Source organism: Chionomys nivalis, chromosome 6, assembly GCF_950005125.1.
Source record: "Chionomys nivalis chromosome 6, mChiNiv1.1, whole genome shotgun sequence".
NCBI classification, from domain to species: Eukaryota; Metazoa; Chordata; class Mammalia; order Rodentia; family Cricetidae; genus Chionomys; species Chionomys nivalis.
Genome location: NC_080091.1, coordinates 67,672,822 through 67,694,409, shown reverse-complemented (window position 1 = coordinate 67,694,409; position 21,588 = coordinate 67,672,822). Strand labels below are relative to the sequence as shown.

General features: G+C 40.2%; 1 protein-coding gene across 6 annotated transcripts in view; it reads right to left on the bottom strand.

Annotated features, from left to right (window-relative positions):
* Window positions 1-21,588, bottom strand: part of N4bp2 (NEDD4 binding protein 2) — an 81,288-nt gene that overhangs the window by 47,359 nt on the left and 12,341 nt on the right. For 2 of the 6 annotated variants that reach the window (XM_057771740.1, XM_057771745.1), the window contains exons 3-7: window positions 14,396-14,460; window positions 12,232-12,580; window positions 7,552-8,713; window positions 5,947-6,071; window positions 3,246-3,334 (exon numbers count right to left, since the gene is read on the bottom strand). In XM_057771740.1, the coding sequence (XP_057627723.1) occupies window positions 3,246-3,334; window positions 5,947-6,071; window positions 7,552-8,713; window positions 12,232-12,460 (1,605 nt within the window). In that variant the 5' untranslated portion in view covers window positions 12,461-12,580; window positions 14,396-14,460. Of the gene's footprint in view, window positions 1-3,245; window positions 3,335-5,946; window positions 6,072-7,551; window positions 8,714-10,181; window positions 10,268-12,231; window positions 12,581-14,395; window positions 14,461-16,205; window positions 16,234-21,588 lie in introns of those variants that run through there. The other 4 variants (XM_057771742.1, XM_057771741.1, XM_057771744.1 and 1 more) reach the window with 4 other exon arrangements.

The window sequence follows — 21,588 nt, the reverse complement described above, 5'->3', positions numbered from 1 at the left end:
AACTCAGGACCTCTGGAAAAGTAGTCAAGTGCTCTTAAACTGCTGAGCTATTTCTCCAAGCCCCAAACACATCATTTTTAAAATTCTATATTAAATGAGAGAATGAGAAACATCCCTTAAAATAAACTGATAAGAAAGTAAGCCAAACAATTTTCACTTGGGAGAAAATAAATTATTCACAAATTTGTCCATGCATGAAAAACATCTGGAAAGATTCTCAAAAACACTATTAAAGGTACTTCTCTCTAGGAAAAGGACTTTAGGCACTGTTTTAAAGTTTGGATATTTATCAAGTATGTACATGCCTGTCAGGTTCCAAAGAAACTGGGACAGCTCTTACTCAGTATCTGTGGTTCCTCCCAGCAATTCTTACCCTGCCCCCTATCCTAAACCTCTCCAACCAAGAGGCTCAGCTTCTCTACATGACTCCGCCATTGGTTCCCATTCACTCTCTTGGTCCTCTTGGCTTCTCTTCTCATGGTCCTGGTCTATTCTGCTGGCCCAGTTCAGTCTGAACTTTTCCAGGTGCCTCTGGCTGCTCTCTCCCTCATAGATGATACAACCTTCTCCTCAACCACACCATGGAGCAATAATGTTCTCATTTTCATTCAATGTCAGTTTTATTTAAAACCTGCTGCCAACAACAGATTATTCCATGTTCCAGAGCTCTAGCGTGACTGTAGTACACATATCAACCACAGCACTTTTACACTGTAACTAATCCTCCCTCAGGAATAACTGATTTGGGCAATTCCCTCTCAGACACTGTGCACCTTTTCTTCCTTTGAATTAATTCCATAATATATAAATACCATCCACTTATTTGTCTCATCATATTCTACTTTCCATGTACCAGCTATTTACCAGATCCCTTTTGTTTAAAAAAAAAAAAAAAAGTCTGTGGCCAAGAGGTCATGGCTTAGGCCTTTAATTCCAGCTATTTTCAGAGGTAGGTGGATCTCTGTGAGTTCAAAGTCAGCCTGGGTATAGAGAGTGAACAGTCAGGACTACACAGAGAAACCCTGTTTTAACGAACCATAAAGAAAAAAAAGACAAGACTACCACCAGTTTTTATTTTCTTTATTTCTTTGTTTTATGGTACTAGACTGTCCTTTTCATCCATGCCTCTGCTCAAAATGCAGTGCCTGAGAATTGATCTTTTGTCTAACACTCCAGACCTAGCCTCATCTCCTTATATCCAAGTCTTTATGAGGAAACAAATGAGTTTGACTTGACATTCTGTGAGAAGCAGGGTCTCTTATACACTTCTGAGTATAGTTAAGAAAAGCCAAGAAATCAATACTGGAAAAGAATGTTTTTTATTTTGTTTCCTTTTGGCTTTTTTGCAACAGGGTTTCTCTGTGTAATGCCCAGCATGAAAAAGTGTTTTCGTATTTTCAATCATAAAAGAAAAAAGGAAGCTAGGCAATGGTGGCACACAACTTTAATCCCAGAACTCAGGAAGCACAGGCAGGCAGATCTGAGTTCAAGGCCAGCCTGATCTACAGAGCGAGTTCCAGGACGGAAGGATGGAAGGATGGAAGGACAGGAGGAAGGAAAGAGGAAGTTGTGTAGAGCAGAGCACACCTGTAATTCCAGTACATAAGAGGCTAAAACAGACAAAACAGTTCAAGGCTGCCTGGGTTATGAACTGATAACCTATCCAAAAAAAAAAAAAAATACAGAAGATAAAAAGAATTGGGACATCAGAAACAAAGCAATTGGAACCCTTTATTTTCTACTTAAAAAAATTAAGTGTTGGGGCTGGATTTCAAGTTCAATTCATCACCCACATGGTGGCTCACAACCACTTGCAACTCCAGTGCCATGGATCCAATGCCCTTCTGGACTCTGTGATCCTGCTGCACACAGGTGATTCACATGAATGTAGACAAACATAAATAAATACGGAAAGACAAAACCACAAAACTTTCTAAGAGGACTACAGAAAACATGGGAAGAATACAGAACAGTCTTGAATTGTAAGCCTATCCCAACACTGAGCATCTTAGACAGCTATTAAACAAAGTATATTTCTGCTTCCAACAAACTAAAATCAAATCCACTGCTTCTACAGTGAAAACACACTGGAAGGGCGGGGATGTTTGAGACAGTCTCTCTCTATGTAGCCCTGGTTCTCCTGGAATTCCCTATGTTGACCAGGCTGGTCTTGAACTCAGTGATCTACCTGCCTCTGCCTCCTTTGGCACTGGGATTAAAGGTGTTTCAGCACCATGCACGGCTTTCAAGACACATCTTCCCCAGAAAGGTGAAGAATTGTACTTAAAAAACAGTTCAAGTGCACTAAACATGACGGCTAATGTTACATTTTTTAGTTTAAATTACTATGCTTAAGAGATCTATAAAACAAAAATGCCTCTAACCTGTAAGCCCCACTTGCCCAAGGTAACTTCCTAAAATGCCGGGGGCCGATGTTCACATAAGATATCAAGTCATGTGTTTTTACATCTATAAACAAGGTTAGTTGCACCAATTGCACAGGATGTGTGCTTTATGTAGGCAGGAGTACACAAGGATGTGTCTTGCCTCTGATTGCATGAAGGCAGGAACTAGCCTTGTGAGTTTGCCTTTATAAACCTGACTAATGTAATTTGGAGCTGCATTCTTAGCATGAGACTTGGGTATGGACCTGGGCAGTATCCATGGTCCTGGCCAGTATTTAATAAAGTCTCTTTCTTTGTTAAAATTTATTAACTGTGACTCTGGCAAATCTCTGAGTTGCTGCAGACCCTTTAGTAAACCAAATGATATAAAAAGCAATCTGGATGTGTTGAGGATGTAAAAGGAAAACTCCAATATGCACTCAACTAAGGAGGCAGAAGTTCTTCCAATTGCAAGGCATACGTTAGTAATGGAGGGCACATCACAGACATCACTCGCTGGCAAGAAGGAAGCAAGCAAGCAAGCTGTCACAACAGCTTCCTTTATCGGATTTAGTCAATAATGTTACTATATACCAAGCACAATGCTACACCTAGAAGGTTCAATAGTAGGGAGCAGAGAAAAAGAGAGGGTAACATTTGAACATGAGAATCTTAAAGCTGAGTAAACTTAGCTTCACAGAGAAGCTCAGTCTAGCTGTCTTACTCTTCCCATTCCACCAAAGACTAAGACTCGGTTCAAGGCAAACCAAGACATTCTGCAGTGTTGGAGATTCACCTGTGAGATTGACATTCCCTCAATGATTCCAAACCCAATAATACAAACAAACTTATGGTACAAACCAAAGCAACATATGGCTTCATTTCCCATGCTTGAAGGTTTGTATTATCTATGATTACTGGAGATACCTTCTTCTCAAATGCTTCTTTTGCTGAAAAATACAATACAAAATGACATCATTTTAATATTAAATAGAGTAGGCATGGTGGTCAAAGTCAAGGAGTTAGACTCACTGGGAAAAAGACAAACAGAGAAAGAGGTCATGGCTAGGTAATAATAAAGGTCATGAATTTCCAAGATGGCCAGCTTCTTCCTCACCCTCCTGACAGCTCAAAACCAAGTTTTGTAGGCTTTTGTCTGCCACCAGTAGGCCCCTGCTGATGGACTGGTTCACCAGTTCAAGGCCTGTTCAAGACAGTTCTGAGTCAACCAACCATCCTGGCTTTCTTCAAACTGATCAACCCTAAGTTAGGGGAGGAAAACTCTTCAGAGGCCTTGACAACCCCAGTCCTAGAGAAGAGATGGATTTTTCTGCTTCCAGTGTTCCCTCTCAGCTTTGCAGAGGATTTTTTTCTATGTGTGCCTGTAGTTACATGTGTTTCCTCACCGCTAATTAAACACCTTTCTGCTGGGTGCTTGAGGAGTCTCTGCTGCAGCCTGTGGCACTTCAGATTTTTCTGCCTTTTTATTCTTTAACAGACAGAGGAAACAATTCCAACCAAGATCCCTAGACTGTATCAGAAGCAAGTTCCAGAACAGTCAGAGCTACACAATAGAGAGAACCTGTCTCAAAAAACAAAAATATTGGGGCTGGAGAGATGACTCAGAGGTTAAAAGCACTGACTGCTCTTCCAGAGGTCTTGAGTTCAATTCCCAGCAACCACATGGTGGCTCACAACCATCTGTAATAGGGTCTGGTGCCCTCTTCTGGCCTGCAGGCATGGAGGCTGAACACTGTGTACATAATAAATAAATAAATAAACCAAGTTTAAAATATATATATATATATATAAGTATAACCTTCATTAAAAAATCTAATCTTAATTTCATAGTTAAAAGTCACGGATGTGATACTTCATTATTTGACCACAAAATAACACTTTTTTGTTGTGTGTGCATGTGTATATGGATGGATGGATGGACAGATGGGTATGTATATGTGTATATGTATGTATGTATGCATGTAGTCTGTGTGGCAGAGGCAGGTAAGTGTGCATGTGCATACTCATGCACTCATGAGGAAACCAAAGCAAGACTTCAGGGTCTTCCTCTACTGCTCTTAGTAATAGACAGAGCCTGCCTCACACATTATGGTCCTGGGTCCAACCCAGTTAAGAATAAAAGAAGAAAAGGATGAGGGGGAAGGAGGGAGGGAAGGAGGGAAGGAGGGAGGGAGGGAGGGAGGGAGGGAGACTGGCTGGACAGATGGAATCAATCTAGGGAAGACCAGTATTTAACAAGTCAAGTTCCATTTCAGAAATGGGACAGGGATGATGAAGCAAGAGATAAATAGTTTAAAGTCAGCCTAGATTCCCAGCAAGACTTTGACTCAAAGAGAAGAATTGGAGACAGAAAGAGAAGTGGGGACAGAGAAAGGGGAGAGGAGAAGAAGAGGAGAGGAGAAGAAAGGGGAGGAAAGGAGAGGGGAGGACAAGAGAGGGGAAAAGAGGGGAGGGAAGGGGAGAGGAGGGGAAAGGAGGGAAGGGTAGGGGAGGCCATGTTGAACTTTATATTTTTTTGAGACAGGGTTTCTCTGGGTAACAGCTCTGGCTGTCCTGGAACTCTCTGTAGACCAGGCTGGCCTCCAACTCACAGAAATCTGCCTGTTTCTGCCTCCCAGTGCTAGTGCTGGGATTAATAGCATGTGCCACCTTACCCAGTTTAGGTGCTGTCCTTAATAGCTCTCTACCTTACTTTTGAGGCAGGGTCTCTCGATTAACCTGGAACTCACCCATCTGGCCAGACTGGCTGGCCCAGGGACCGTTCTTGTCCCTACTTCCCCAACACTAAGATTACAAGCACACACTGCCTTGTCTGACTTATCTGAAGGGGATGGGAATTGAACACATGTCCTTGTGCGCCAAAACATAAGAATTTAAAAAAAAAAAAAAAAAAGAATTACAAACTCGAACTGGAGAGATGGTTCAGTAGCTAAGAGCACTACCTATTCCTCCAGAGGTCCTGAGTTCAATTCCCAGAAACCACATGGTGGCTCACAGCCATCTATAATGGGATCTGATGCCCTCTTCTGTCAAGCTGGCATACATGCAAACAGCGCACTCATATGCATAAATAATTACTTTTTTTTTAAATTACAAACTCTTTTTTGTTTGTTTGTTTTTTCAAGGCAGGGTTTCTTTGTGTAGCCCTGACTGTCCCGGAACTCACTCTGTAAACCAGGCTGGTCTCAAAATCAGATCCACCTATCTCTGCCTCCCAAATGCTGGGATTATCCTGATTTATCTTAATTACAAATTATTTTTGTTTGTTTGTCTTGCTTTTCGAAGCAGAGTTTCTCTGCATAGCCACTAGCTCTCCTGGAATTCACTCTATAGGCCAGACTAGGCTGGTCTCGAACTTGCAGAGATCCTCCCACCTCTACCTCTGGCTATAGTCAGCGGCAGCACACTTGTGTGGTATGAGTAAGCACCACAAAACATAAGTAAACAAAGTTCTTTAAAGTGCTCTCAAATAACAAATCCTAAAGAAAACTTTCTCTTCCTACTACTTTAACAGCATGCAGACCCTCACACCTGTTCTTACCTCGATTCTGATTCCATTCGTGGGCTTCTCCTAAGTACTTTACATCAAACTGGTACTGTCCATTTATATAAAAGTAATCATCAGTACTAAGAATGACTCCACCTGGGTTATCCTCTTGCAAAGTCCTAAGAATGACAAAAGGGATTATTTTCATTAATTTTCTTTCCAGAATTCTCTCTTCTTTTATAGTCATACTTCAAATAAAAACACAAGTAATAATATTTAAAGGAGCAATAAAATTCAAATAAATTACACTGAAATTGTCTTAAGCAAAAGTTCAACTCTTCGAGGAAAAAAAAACACCTGAGCCAAGATAGGTCTATTTTGCTTTATACAAATTATTCCGAAATACAATTTGGTTTTGTTTTATGAAACAGGATCTCATGCAGCCCAGGCTGGCCTCAAACTTACTGACCTCAAACTAACTAAGGGTGACCTTGAACACTTGGTCTTGCAGTCTTCACCTCTCAAGAGCTGAGACATGCACATGACCAGCACACCTGGTCTAAATATGCACCTACCTGAGTTATCTTAAATAAAGCTGTAACCATAGGCTGGGGAGATGATGGCTATTGCACAAGTAGAAACTACTTGTCATGTAAGCATGAAGCGTATTCAGATGTTCAGGACATATGGAAAACTGCTGTGTGGGTATGGCGGCCCCTAGCAATTCCAGTGCTTGGAAGGTGGAGCCAGGAAATACCTGCAGCAAGCTAGCTAGCCAGACTTGCCATAGCAAGCTCTGAGTTCAATTGAGAGACTCAATGAAAAAAGTGGAAAGGAATTGAGGAAGACACCCAAAATCAACCTTGGGCCTCCAAACATGCCCACACACGTACCTGCAAATACACACGGGCCTATACTTATGCAAACACATACGTACATAAGGAAAAGAAGGTGAACTACACTATGGGGTCCCTTTCAGCTTTTCTCAACTTCTTTGTCTTTCAGAATCAACCCCTAACCTCTGCTTTCTACCCTTACAGTATAAGAAAATTAATTTTTAAAAAAATCCATTCGTGACCTTTCCAATAAATCAAAAAAACCTTACTGTTGTATCAGATTTTCCTCAGATCACATGTTAATGCTAACGTAATGTTATGGACCAGACTCCCACTTATTTCTACAAACAATATAGTTCCTGTTTTGTGACAAAAAACCTTCTATTTCCACTCTCAAAACTAGACTTTGGCATTGATCCTGAAACCTAGCTCTACAATCTATCACCTGTTAGAGTACTACTTCTATTCCCATTCATTTCACAAGCAACTGCTGCAACTGATTTTATATGGATACTTTTTATATAAAATATAAGTGACATTGAATTATTTTATATTGCTATTACTGGGGCAAGAGATGTAGCTCAATTGGTAGAATGCTTTCCTGCCACGCACAGCGTCCTGAGTTTGACCCCTATTACCACCTGAGACTGCAGGTGTGTGCTACCACTACCCGGCTATTGAATATTACTATCTTAAAAGAAAAAATAGTAAATAAATAACTTGAGTTATTAACCACCTGTTTAGCAAAGTGTTCTGTACATTCATATTAGCAGTACAAATTCATGAATCGTATTTCCTTAAAAATGCCAATAAATCCTCATACCTTGCCAGAAAGGACTTCCCTGAGCCTGGTAGCCCTCTGAGAAGCACAAGAACTAAGCCAACATAAGATGTGGTCTTCTTCCTGGCAGGCTGGGACACCGGGGCCTCTTGCACTTGGTAAGCACTTGTCCCCTCACTGTTTCTCCATGCTTTTGTTGGGGAAGTATGGGAGATGATGGGGGGTGGAAATGTGTAGTTGACAGGTCTCCAGTGTGCAGCTGTGGTCACAACAGGTGCTACGAAGCCATGGTTTCCTTGAAAGAGGTCAAAAGCAGGAATCATGGGGTTCCAAATTGGTGGAGGTGGTGGAGGAGGAAGGAGTAAAGGGAGAGGGGCAAGAACTGGGCAGTAATTCATATCCTTCCCTTTTGGTGGCAGTTCAGGATGTTTGTGTGGCTTGAAACTGAACCCTTCAGAGGGCACAAAAACATCAGGCACAGAAGCAGATTTCCGGTCCCCATCTGTACCTGGTAAATCAAGCCCTGGATTTTGTAGAGGAAGATTTGAAGGAACCTGAGGTTCACTAGTACCCAAATCTACAAGGGCTTGAGGACACTGTGTACTAGGACACTTGGGTTCTAAAAGATCTTTCTGTCTTTGGCTAAAATTGCCACAACCTACAACAGCGTCGTCTGCTGGATTTAAAGAGCTACTGAGAGGAGAATCTTCTGAGAAGCCACCGTCTACTGCCAGCGAGCTACCCTTGGTAAAACTTTCAGACTCATTCAAAACTGAAGGTGAAGTCAGTGGGTTTGAACCTAGTGAAGCAGCAGAATTCTGGAGAATTGCATTGTTTGAGCCCGTATTCTGTCCAGAAAGAACAGAAGTCATACCACTAGAATCTGAATTCATAAGGGTAGAAGAGTCATTAAAACTCTTAGCATCTTGCAAAGGCAAAAATGAATATACTTGGTCATCAGGAGAAGAGTTCAATTTCTCGAAAGCATTCTGTATTAAGGAATCCAAGTCTTCAGTTAGCTGCATATCCAAAAATGAATCCAGTTTTGAATCTTCACTGTCTTCTTCAGGAGGACGCATGTCCATTGCTGCACTTCCTGATGCAACTGGCTTGTCCTCACAAGCAACACAAGTTTGTGAAAGCGATTCTTCCATCTTGGCATCAGTGGCAGATAATTCTAGTAGACAGTCCATAGCATTTTCAACTGCATGAGAACAATAACAGCAACAACAAAATACATATACACACTGAAAATGTATCAATCTTTTGAAAATTAACACTACTCTAACAAATCAAAATCTACATTAGAGAAGTATCAGTGACAGAGCCATGGAACGGTATTCTTTCAAACTAATAAACTACTACCAATTAAAAATTTCTGATAAACAGACTATATATTAGGGTCTTTTATAAAGGTTCTAAAATCAGTTGATTCACCCAACAATTATTTACCTACTGGATATCCTACTAAGGATAAAGAATTTTAAGTATGTATTCTCTTAGTAAACCTATCCATTTACATTGTTCACTCTATGTTTTTTACAATATAAAAAATATAAATCAGAAATACTTGCTACAAAAATTAAGACATATTTTTAATACAAATGATTTTATAAAGTTTAAATGGATTATAAAGACATCTACATTAAAATATAATTACATCATAATATAAACAATGTGCACTTTTAATAACGTAGAAATACTATAGTGATAGAAGAATACGGAAAGATTTCACATAAAGTAGTATATGATCTGGCACTTAAAAGATTAAAAATCAAGTTGCCAAACAGGGCAAAAGTTAAAGCCAAGTTTGAAAATACAAAACTGCCTTTAATCCCAGCACTCAGGAGGAAGAGGCAGGCAGATCTCTGAGTTCAAAGCCAGCCTGGTCTACATAGTGGGATCCAGGACAGCCAGGGCTATATAGTGAGAACCTGTCTCAATGAAAAGAAAATATAAAACGTGTTTCAAGTATTCAGAGAAGTTGGTTGGAGAGTTAGCTCATAGGGTTCTGTGCAGTGGATGAAGGAGGAAGATAAACTGGAGGAGACTGGGTACAACTGAGAGGGGTCCTGAATGCCATGCGAGGAAGAGAAACCACCAGCCTCAGCACTTGGCTAGGAGCACTACACAATCACCTCACTGGGTCTTCTTTTTTTTTGGGGGGGGGTCTTCAATTAATACTTTAAAACCTATCATCCTAGAAAGCATCAAGAAAATGAAGCTCAAAAAAGTATTACAAACTGGACCCCAGTCACACAGTAACAGAGTCAGGGTCGGGTGTGTCTGACTCCAATGCTGAGCTCTTGGTGCAACACAAATAAGAGAGCCATTAGGTTTCAAACACGTTAGAGCTAGGGACGGTGCTCAGTGGCAGAGAGCCTGGGTAAAACGCTTGCAGTCCTGGGTCTGACATCAGCACCACAAGAAAAGAAAGTCATTTTTAAGCATTTGAAATTTGGAGGTCCTTTCTATTTCATGTTTCTGTTTTATATTGTTTCGTCTTAAGGAAGCTAAACATGGAAAGGCACAGCACATAGGACACAGCTCTGTTCTGGAGTCAGACACCATCACTGAAATCTCTACATGCTTGGTATGATACTTCAAACAAGCTAGTAAACTTCCCTAAACTGACTCTCTTGTTTGTAATAGGGGATAATAAAAGTACCTACCTCATAGGTTGTTGTGGGGATTAAATGAGAAAGTCCATGAAAAGTGCTGTGCACAAGGACTGGCACCTAGCAAGCACCCAATTAATGTTCCCTTAAGAGAAAAACAAAGAGGGGTTGGAGGGGCAAACCTGGCAGAGAGGTCAGTTAGGAGAACACAGAAAAACTACAAAGACAAGAAGCCCTAAACACTAAAACAAAGTATAGGGAAAAAAGCAAACAGAAGAGAGAAAATAAAAAATAAAAAAAACATGGTACATAAACAAAGCGATCAACTAGAGAAGTAGCATATTTATAATGAAAAGCAGTATAAAGTAATATACCAAGATACAGAGATAATTATCATTAAAAAGATTGCTGGAAAAATTAAAACCATAATATAAAAATGACCTTAAAACTAAATGATTAATAGAATATGAGAAAACCTCAAATATACAAATGTTCAACATTATTCTTTATTTTAAAAAGTTAAGAACAGACACAATCTTATTACTACTGAAACCTTAAAATAATTCTTCACAAGGCTGAGAAGGCTGTGGTAGTGTTACACTCTGGCATACCTCACTGGTTGCTAATTTAGCAGTATAGTTCCAAGACCAGAAAATTATTCTTTGTCTAATTTATTTAGTTTTATTTTATGTGCCTTGATATTTTGCCATGGGTGTCAGGTCCCTTGGAACTGGAGTTATAGACTGTTGTGAGCTGCCATGTGGGTGCTGGGAACTGAACCCGGGTCCTCTGGAAGAACAGTTGGTGCTCTTAATCACTGAGCCATCTCTCCAGCCCCAGAAAACTATTCTTAACCTGTGCTGCAAGAAGTAAAGCTTTAGGGCTAAAAAGAAAAGCCAAAAGAAACAAAAGGCAATTTTCACTGAAATATTCTTTGTAATAATGATGATTAATGAGAAACTTAGATAAAATAAATTAGAATACAACTCACTGGAGCATTAAGAAACCACCAAAGAGAAACACATAACTCTGACTGCTCCTGGGACTGGAGAGGGAGGAGAAGAGGAGTGGGGGTAGGGGGAGAGGGGCGGGGGGATGGGGAGGGAAATGGGAGGTGGGGAGGAGGCGGAAAATTTTTTTTCAATAAAAAAATAAAAAATAAAAAAAAAGCTTGTTATAAAGAGAAATATATAAGAGCACTGAAAACTTTCCCATTATGTTGAGTTTTAAAAAGCAGAACATAAAATGCCATCAATGCTATTATTCAAAGTACTCATAACATCAAGTTTATAAAAACGGTCTACGGGAGATTCTGAAAAAGAGAAATGAGTTTGTTAGGTCACAGGATAACATGGCTGCAATCCCCAACTGTGTTCTACATGTATGTTCAAGAAATCAAACTTAAAGACAACAAAATTAGAAAACAGGTGTGTTAGTCACTTACAGCACACTCCCTGCTATTGTTTCCGAGCACCAATGAAACCTGGGTTCTGGTATATATCATAACAGGAGAGAAATGCTCACATTACAGCTCACACAGTAACTTAGAATGTAAGCTTACCAGGCATGTGCAAAACCTTCAAATCTACAACGATTTTATCTTACAACCACAGTCAAAAATAATATTAACTTTTATCCACCCAGACAACTAAGTATTCTCTTTGCCTGCAAACATACTTCTAAACAACTTATTACAGGTAATTTATAGCATACTATACGGAAGTCTTTATCAAACAACAAATTAAACCTTCAATCCTCACCACAAACACCTATACAATACATACTATTATTTCTCAATAACAACTTAGGAAAACAAACTCAAAGATGTCAAGAAGACCAACTTGACTAGAGGAGGTAAGAGGAATGAAATGCAGAACGTATTTGTACTCATGCATCTTACATCTACAACTGTACATTTCTTTATAGTAGAAAGCATCTTTATCTACACATCTCTACAGATACCAAACTTAGTACCTTTGTCCATGGGAGATACTTAACACACGACAAACAAAATAATATCATTTTTCTGCATTGCTATTCATCACGGTATAGAACATGAAGTCTTCTTATAAGATGCAAAGGATTCAAACTAAACTTTTCTCACCTTTAAAATCACATTCAGAAAGCATCAAATACACTACATCAGGATCCAGAGCAGAAAACATCTCTGAGATACTGGTGAAGAGTTCTTCCTGAGCAATTTTTGTCTCACACATGGAAGGGAGAGTAGTGGTTGGCTCCTCATGACTAGCAACACGGGATACGACAATTTCCTGAGAGTTTGCAGTCTTCCGCAAAGGATTTCCCCCAAGATTTTTCTTTTTCCTTGGCATTCTGACTTCCAAAACTAAAATATTTCCCTTTTTTAAAAAATTTAAAGATTTTTGATATTTAAATCATAATTCAAAGAAAAATTCATATTAAAAATCTTGCAAATCCAGTAGTAATAGGACCTAAAATAGAAAGCAAGTAAAAACACTCAGACTACATAATTATACTCCCACTTCTAAGATGGAACATCTATGTGTGACTAACTCTTAGCACCACTCTGACAGCAAAGCCAAAAACAAATCAATTTATCTCCAAAATACTCCAGCTGTCATGATATGAACATGTTAAAAATTAAAATAACAATATAGTGTAACATATTTCTAAATAATAAATGTACTGTTTTAATATCTTTACTTATTTTAAAGCATAAAAGGGCCCATAAACATTACCAAAATGCCTACTGAACACCTATACTCAGATATCTAATAGGCATCCTAAACTTAACATACCTAAGACTGTACCCCAATCACTCCCTTCAACCTGCTCTCCTGGTATTTCCATCTCAGTTAATGTAACTCTACCCTTCTAGATGCTCAGGTCAAAATCTTGGAATTATGCTTGTCTCTCATCCAAGTGGAAAGACAACCTGGCAATGCAATTCCTAAAGTGTGCTCCTTACCCCCTCTACTGCCATCACCCCTGACTTAACAGACTTTCTACTAGCCTGCACTAACCAATTCCCCTGCTTCCATTCTTTTTTCTTCCAATCTACGTAACACAAGCAGTGACAGTTAATCCATAGGTTGGATGACACTTTCCATCTGCTAAACTGTCCCTAATTTTCTATCCCATCTCACTCAGGACAGAGCACCATTAAAATAGCCTGTCATCCAGACACTTGCCATCATGACACTACCTGCCCCTAATGTTCCCTTGCTTTTGCCACTGGAAGCACATCTAGCCTCCCGGCTCTTCTGCTCTCTTCAAGCATTTCAGCCACGCTCCCACCTGGGACCCTTCACACTCGGGCTCCCTCTGTCTACTTTTCTAACAGTTATCTGTAAGACAGAGTTTCTCACCACCTTATTATTACTCAAATGGGACCATACTGTTAATTCAGTACAAGAAAATCTTTTCAGTAGCCCAGGTGACCTTGAACTCCCTATGTATCCAAGTACGACTCTAAACTTCTGATCCTCCTGCTTCCACCTCCAGTTTTATGTGGTGCCAAGATCAAAGCCCAGGGCTTCGTGTATGCTAGGCAAGCACTCTACTAAATGAGCAGCATCCACACTCTCCACAAAAAAACATACTTCCTTTCTTACTTGGATTTTCTTCCTGTTTGTTATCTCTAGTACGTTACTCATTCACTGTGTTTATTCACCAATGTGTCTATTATCCATATCCAGGACGATGTAAGTTCCACAAGGGGAGGGACCTGTGGATCTGCAGTACATCCACAGTCTACTTGTTTTCTCTGCTTCGGTATGTCTAATAAACATCTCCAACTTAACATCTCTAAAATTAATAATCTTTAATTTCAGATGTTTTAAAGAGATGATAACCTCTGAAATTAAAGGTCTTGATATTTTTCCCAAAATCTACCCTAACTACTGTGTCTGGCAGCCATTATCCTGCTCCTGCATTCCTATCCCCTAACTTGTCTCCACTGCACCACAGTCCCCTAGAGTCTATTTTCAACACATCAGCCACGGTAATCTTTACAAAGCCAAAGTCAGCTTAAATCAGGGGCTGCTCTAAGTTCTCAAGTAGTTTTCCAGGCCATTCTGAGTAAAGCTCAGGTTCATACATTTGCCTGCCTCCCTGCCAGCCCTTATATGTCCTCTTCACAAGGTTATTAGCATGTATAATTCTGTTCCCTCTTCAGTGTCATAGTCAAGAATCTCTTCCCTGACCATCCCACTCACTGTCTCAGTCCCCGCTGCTAGCTAATCCCCCATTGCTCTTAACATCTTTTAACATACTATAAAATTTACCTTTAATTAAACTGTGTCATAGCTCCCTCCACCTTCCAGTAATGACAGCCACGAGCCACATGTGCCTAAATTTAAATTAATTAAAATTAAAAATTACTTTTTATATATTATATCAGATAGAAGTAGAATTCAGAGGAAAGATTATCAGTGGGAAATAAGAGGTCATTGTGTAGTAAGGGCCAATATACTAGAAAAAAAATATAACAACACTAAATATCTATGCATCAAAAACAACTACAAACAGGAAAAAAAGCTGACAGAACTAAAAGGGAAAGTACACAAATCTCACTTCAGTCCAGATCTCAATACTCCACTGACAGCAATTTGTAGAGCAACTAGACAATACCCAAGAAGACAGAACAACACCACCAACAATTAGGGATCTAGTCAACACTCATGGAACATTCCTCTCCACAGTGGCAGAACAGACATTCCTTTCAAATGCACGATTTACCATGATAAACCATAGCCTGCATGACATAACAAGTCTTAACGAGCTTCAAAGAATCGAGAGCATACAAAGTATATATGCCTCTAACTGCAAAGAGACAAACTAGAAATCCGTAAAGACAAGAGGAAAATCTTCAAACACTTGGAATCTGAGCGACATACTTTTAACTGATCCACAGATCAAAAAGAGCAAGTCTTGGGGCTGGAGAGATAGGTCAATCTGTAAAAAGCCTGGGGCGCCAGCATAAGAACCTGACTTCAGTCTCCAGAACCCCATAAAAAGCTAGGCAGAGTACAGTTGCTTATAATCCTAGAGCAGGGAAGGAAAGAGATGGGAAAGCCCTGGGGCTCACTGGTCAGAGAGCCAAGCCATGAAAACAAAACCCGTAAAACACTACATTTGTCAATTATAGGAATATCTCACGAATGCAAGCGGATAGTAAAAAGTAGCAGATAAGGTACACTTTTTTGCCACTGTGAAAATACTTGCAATAAACTAAGAAAGGAATTATCTGAGTCACGGTTTCAGGTTCTAGCTTGTGGATGAGTGGCTCCATTGCTGTCCCCTATGGTGAGGCACATCAGACAACAGCAACAGCGAGAGAGACGCTTCCTGCCAGCTCCTGGACGGAGGAACTGAGAGTGCTAGGAATCGGATGCTGCCTCCCTACTTAGCACCTACTTCCTCCAACCATGACCCACTTCCTAGTTTCCACCCTCTTTAGTTAAGGCCAAATTATGAACCAGTGAACTGATTCATTGATTACAACAAAGCCCTTGTGAGTTAATCACCTCTCAAAGTCTATGTCCACCAGCTAAGCCCAACACAGAGCCCTCTGGACACTTCAGATGTAAACTTTAACCACTTAAGGTACATTAGTTACATAAAAATGCAATGCATTAATTTATTAAGACTATGGCATTTTTAAATGTTTGAAAATTCAATCAATACAATTCCTAGTATTAACAAAACAATAGCCAAGTGGCGGTGGCAGTACACCTTTAACCCTAGCACTCAGAGGCAGAGGCAGGCAGAGCTCTGTGGATTCGAGGCTACTTACAGGACAGGCTCCAAAAAACCAAAAAAAGAAAGAAAGAAAAAGAGAAACTGACAGAATCCCCACAAGAGGTACTCATGCTAACAAGAACAAACTGGAAATAGAAAGGAGCTGCTGAAGGCATTAAAATGCCCCAGAGTGAGTGTAAACTGCTGACAACTTTCCTTCTGCAAACAGAAAAGCAGATTCTTGCCACAATCACTTCCCTACTACACTGTACCAGAGGTCACTCAGCATGTAAGTTAGGCCAGAAAAGGAGATAAAAGTTCTAGAGAAGAAAAGCCAGATGCGAGAGGCCAGACCTCTTTGAGTTCCAGGCCAGCCTGGTCCGCACTGTGAGTTCCAGGACAGTCAGGCTATGTCTCAAAAAGCCAGGAAAAATAAAAATGTTCTAAGATAAAGAACTATATATACAGAACTATCATTATGGAGTACTGAATTCATCAGGTAATTTAGCCGGGTTGATGGCAGTTCTAATGGTTATTGTTGTTATGTGGAGGTCAGAAGACTGTGCAGTTAGTTGTTTATCTCCCTCCACCTTTACATGAATGAGTCCCACAGATCAAATTCAGGCCTCCAGGCTTGCGTCAGAAAATTCTACCCTGGTCCCATCTATATTTCTGTTTATTAGCAATCAGCAGAAAGTGATTTTAGCTAGGGATACAGCTCAGTGGTACAACACTTATCCAGTAAGCATGAGCTACCTCAGTATCAAAGTGAAGGGGGAGGAGAGAGGCGTGAGCAAAGGGAGAGGATGAGTCAGAAAAATCTCAATCTCAAGTCCATTTGTCAGTCCTTACCTTTCCACAGCTGAGCAATTCATCCCAAGACCTTAGTCTCTTGAGGACACTACCACTCTTGGGGTTGCTAATCTCTCGCCTTGAAACAATGGAGTATCCAGGGCTTATTTAGTCTTAAGACTTCTTTTTGTCTGTCTCATCTACTCTTTGGTTGTTTCTTGCTTGGGTTTCAAGTGATATGGTTGAATGAAACCACCAAAGAGTAGATGAGTAGATGAAACAGACAACCTAATCGCTTGAAACTCAAGCAACATGCTAACAAATTAACATGTTCTAATTTAACAAGCAATTCTTGCCTGGAGTAACATCAAACTCCCCACTGAGCATGATCTTCAGCTGGTAGATCTGATGGGTAAGATGTGATTAGATTATCAGAGTTCTTACCTAGTCAAGATTAATACACGGACAGACTAATGATTGAACTGGTAGAGGTAGGAACCTGGAGGTGAAACTTGTTTGGTTTAGAAGTAGGTCACCTTACCAGAGGTGTGACATGAAGAGTCTGTCTGGCCCTGGTTCTTCCTGTCTCTCTATCTGATTTCCCTACTCGAGGGAGGAAACTGCTCTGTTCTCCGCATGCTCCAAGCATGGTGCTCTGCTTCCCCCAGAGGTCCAGAAGCAAAGGAGTCAATGTGCTGATAGAAACCTCTGAAACAAGGAGCTGAATAAATCCTTCCTCCCTTCAGCTCTTTCCCCCAGTGCTTGTTCAGAGATACACAGTGCTCCATAAACACCCAAGCCAGGCATGTGTAAATCTCAGCTAAGGGCAACTTCCACTTGCTGAAACCAAAAATGTAATAGCGATTTTGCTGTCCTTGCGAGACAGTATCTCACACTATAGGCCCAGCTGGCTTCCACATAGCAGAGTGCTAGGACTGGAAGCTGGGACCACATGAGCAGCTCTTGACTTCCTTCTCCCTTACAACTCACATTTCAGCACTTTGCAAAACCTGCTAGTTCCAAATTCAAGATGTAGCTGGGCACAGTGGCTATCATCTGGACATACTTTAAAATGTGTGGGCTCCCAATTATCTATTATTATATCATCTTTATTAAAACAGAATACACACATCATAAAATTCACTATCCAGTGGTTCTCAACCTTCCTAATCCTACAACCCTTTAATACAGTTCCTCATGCTGTAGTGACTGCCAACCATAAAATTATTTTAGTTGCTACTTCATAACTATAGTTTTACTACTGTTAAGACTTTTTGTTTGTTTTTGAGACAGGGTTTCTCTGTTGACAGCCCTGGCTGTTATGAATCTTATGTAAATATCTTTGTTTTCCAATGGTCTAAGACGACCCCTGTAAAAGGGTCATTCAATCCCCCCAAAGGGGTCACAATTCACAGGTTGAGAAACACATCTTTCTTTCTTTATATCTATGTATGTGTGTTTGTGCTTGGTTGTGTATGTGTGCACCACACAAGTACAAGTGCCCTCAGAAGCCAGCAGAGTGTGTCGGAAGTCCTCAAACTAGAGATACAGGTGGCTGTCTGTAAACTGCACAGAATGGGAGCCAGGAGCCAAACCCAGGTCCTCTGCAAGAGCAGCAAGTGCTCATAACAGCTGAGCTACACCTCTGCAGTCTCTTTCTTCTTTTTAGTTTTTATTTATTCTTTGGGTTTAGGGGGCTTACCTTTTTTTGGTGTTTGTGGTACAAAGGAGTAAACCCAGGGCCTCATGTGTACTAGGCAAGTGCTTTCCACTCAGCCAGCACCCCCTGGTCTATATTCACCATTTTGAAGCATATAATTCAGAGGTTTTTCAGTATATTTACAGAACTGTGCAACTATCACCACAATCTAATTCCAGAAAATTCCTAACATATTCTCATCCATGAATACTTAATCTCAGTCCCCTCCTCTAATCCCTGGCAATCACAAATCTGTTTATATAGACTCCCTATTCAGGGACATTGTATAAATGGAGCCATGCAATATGGCTTTTTATCATGTTTTTGCTTTGCTTCCCTGAACAGTTTCAAACTTCGCCTTACTTGCAGCCTACAACAGCTGGGCCTCTCTCACTCACTGCTGCTGAGCAACAGGCTACAGTACAAAGAGAGCGTTTCTTATTTAACAACTTGCCAAATAATGGAAATTTGAATATCTACTTTTTGATTATAATACATAATCTTACTCTAAGCATTCTTTTTTAAATTCTTATTTTATACACATGTGTACTTTGCCTGCATGTATGTACATGAACCACATGTGTACCGTGCCCAAGGAGGCCAGAAGAGAACACTGGATCCTCTGGAATTGGAATCAGAGCCGACATGTGGGTGCTCGGAATTGAATTTGAGTCCTCTGAAGAGCAGCCAGTGCTTCTAACCACTGAGTCATCTCTCCAGCCCCATTCTCAATGATCATGAATGGGCTTTCTGCAGATACATGTTTTCATATTTCTTAAAATGGAATTCTAAGTCATACAGTAACTGTGCAGCCCTTTGAGGAACCACTGGACTATTGTTCCTGGAGGTGCATCACTGCAATTCCCATTAACAATGTACAAGCGCTCCAATTTCACTACGCTCTCAACCAATACCTGTTATTGTTCTTCTTTTTAATTATGGCAATTTTATTTAGATTTATCTAGTCTGACTAGCTAGTTTTGATTTGCATTTCCCTAAGGTTTAATGTGGCTAAGGTTATATGTACATTACCACTTGCATATCTTTGAAGAAACATCTATTTTCATGACTTGTTCCTTCTAAAATTGAGTTGTTTTACTGCTAAGGAGAAACAAGGCTCTCACTCTACTCAGAAAGACAGAATTTTAGGCAGTGTGGTCTGAATAAGAAGGCATCTGCACAGGCCCAATCTCCATCACCACCCTGTCCAAAGCCATGCTTTCTGCAATGAAAATAAACTAAGTCTCTGAAACTGTAAAGTTCCCAGTTAAATGGTTTCTTTTATAAGAGTTGCCTGGGTCACAGTGTTTGTTAGCAAGAATAGGACAGTGACTAAGTAGGCATCCACTAAACACTGCATTTTGAGCTGAATACGGAAGGTGTAGCTCTCGTCCGGATGACTGTGGGCACAGAGCACAAGGACTGCTGAAGGACGCAAGTTCAAGACCTGCATGCGCAGCACAGCAAGAAACTACTTAAAGTAATTTTTTTTAATTTAAAGAATAAACTAGGTGGTGGTGAGACACACCTTTATTCCCAGCATTGAGGAGGCAGAGGCAGGTGGATCTCTGAACTCGGGGCCAGCCTGGTCTACAGAGTTCCAGGACAGTCAGGGCTATGGATAATTTTTTTTTCTGTAGTACTAAGAGTGGAACCTATGGCCTCACATATTCTCAGGCTTCTTTTTAGTTTTCTTATTTTGAGACAGAGCCTCATTAAATTTCCCAAGCTGGTCTTAAAGTCACTCAAGTAGAGGGAAGCCTTGAACTTCCAATCCTCCTACTTTGGTCCCCCAAGGTGGAGGAGTCCAGATTTTAGATAATATTAAAGGAGGTTGTTTGTCTTGATTTTTTTAAGCTATAATGTTAAAAAAACAAGACGCAAACTAAAAATCATCTATACAGCCACACAAACAGAACGGGATTAGAATGAGAATAAAGAAGGGCAAAGGATTACAAGTGGTAATATACACACACACACACACACAAGTGGTAATATACTATATAATATTATAGTTTATATGTTACTTTGTTATGTACTACTTTTACATTCTTCAAATATAATATATGCATTTTTTTCAGAATGGGGGTTACTATCTCATACAAAAATAAATCTTATCTTCCCTCTTATACTTAACCAGTTTACAAACCACCTCTTCTTCTTTGTGTGCAGATATATGGAAAATATCATCACATAAGAAGATTGAATGTCCAAACAATATTTAGTAAAATTGGGAAATTCTGATGTATAAAAACAACAAAATATCTCAATTATCAGCTTTACTTTCTGTATTCAATTTACATCAGTCTCATTTACTGCACTATAAGGGACTTACACTCCACTAACTCAGCATCCAATCTTGCACATTTCGTCTTCTTTCTCCATGAGAGCCTTTAGAAGACATGCATCTGAGCAAGTTGTAGTTTATTTGCAAGCAGCTGTCTTAAATAAGAGAACATATTCCAAAAAGATACAGAAAGTAGGGATAGGGATAGATAAGGTTTGCTGTGCTGTGGGAAAACGTGAAAAGACTGGCTTTTCAAATAAACAACTGTTGGGTGGTGACGGCCCACGCCTTTAATCCCAGTCCTAATAGGAGGCAGAGGGGCAAGGAGCTCTGTGAGTTCTAAGGTTAGTCTGGTCTACAAAGCCAATTCCAGGACAGCCAGAGCTGTTACACAAAGAAACCCTGTCTCAAAAATCAAAAAAACAAAACCAGTTATTAACAACACTCTAAACACAAATTGCATATATACGCACCCAAAACTTCTACCTTAATATTCAATTTGAATCGGATTATCTTTGTGTGTCACAGGGTCTCACTATGTAGGTTAGTCTTGAACTCACTATGTAGACTAAGCTGGCCTTAAATTGACATCATCCTATATCAGACTCTCAAATGCCGCCTTTTTAAATGATTTTAAAGAGCTAAGGTCCTGGGACTAAGGATGGAACTCAGCCGAGAGTCCTCACCAAGCATGTCCAAGATTCTGGGTCTGGTGCCTAGCACTATATAGCACTGGGTGTGATGCAACCCCAGCACTGGAGAGGTAAAGGCCAGAGCGTCAGAAGTTCACTGGGCATGGTGGTGTATGTCCTTAGTCCCAGCCTTCCAGAGATCTCTGTGAGTTCAAAGCCAGCCTGATCAACAGAGCAAGTTCCAAGACAGCTGGATCTACAAAGTGAGGCCCTGTCTCAGAAAACAAAAGCAAGAACAAATACACTCTTTAAGATTATATCACCTAA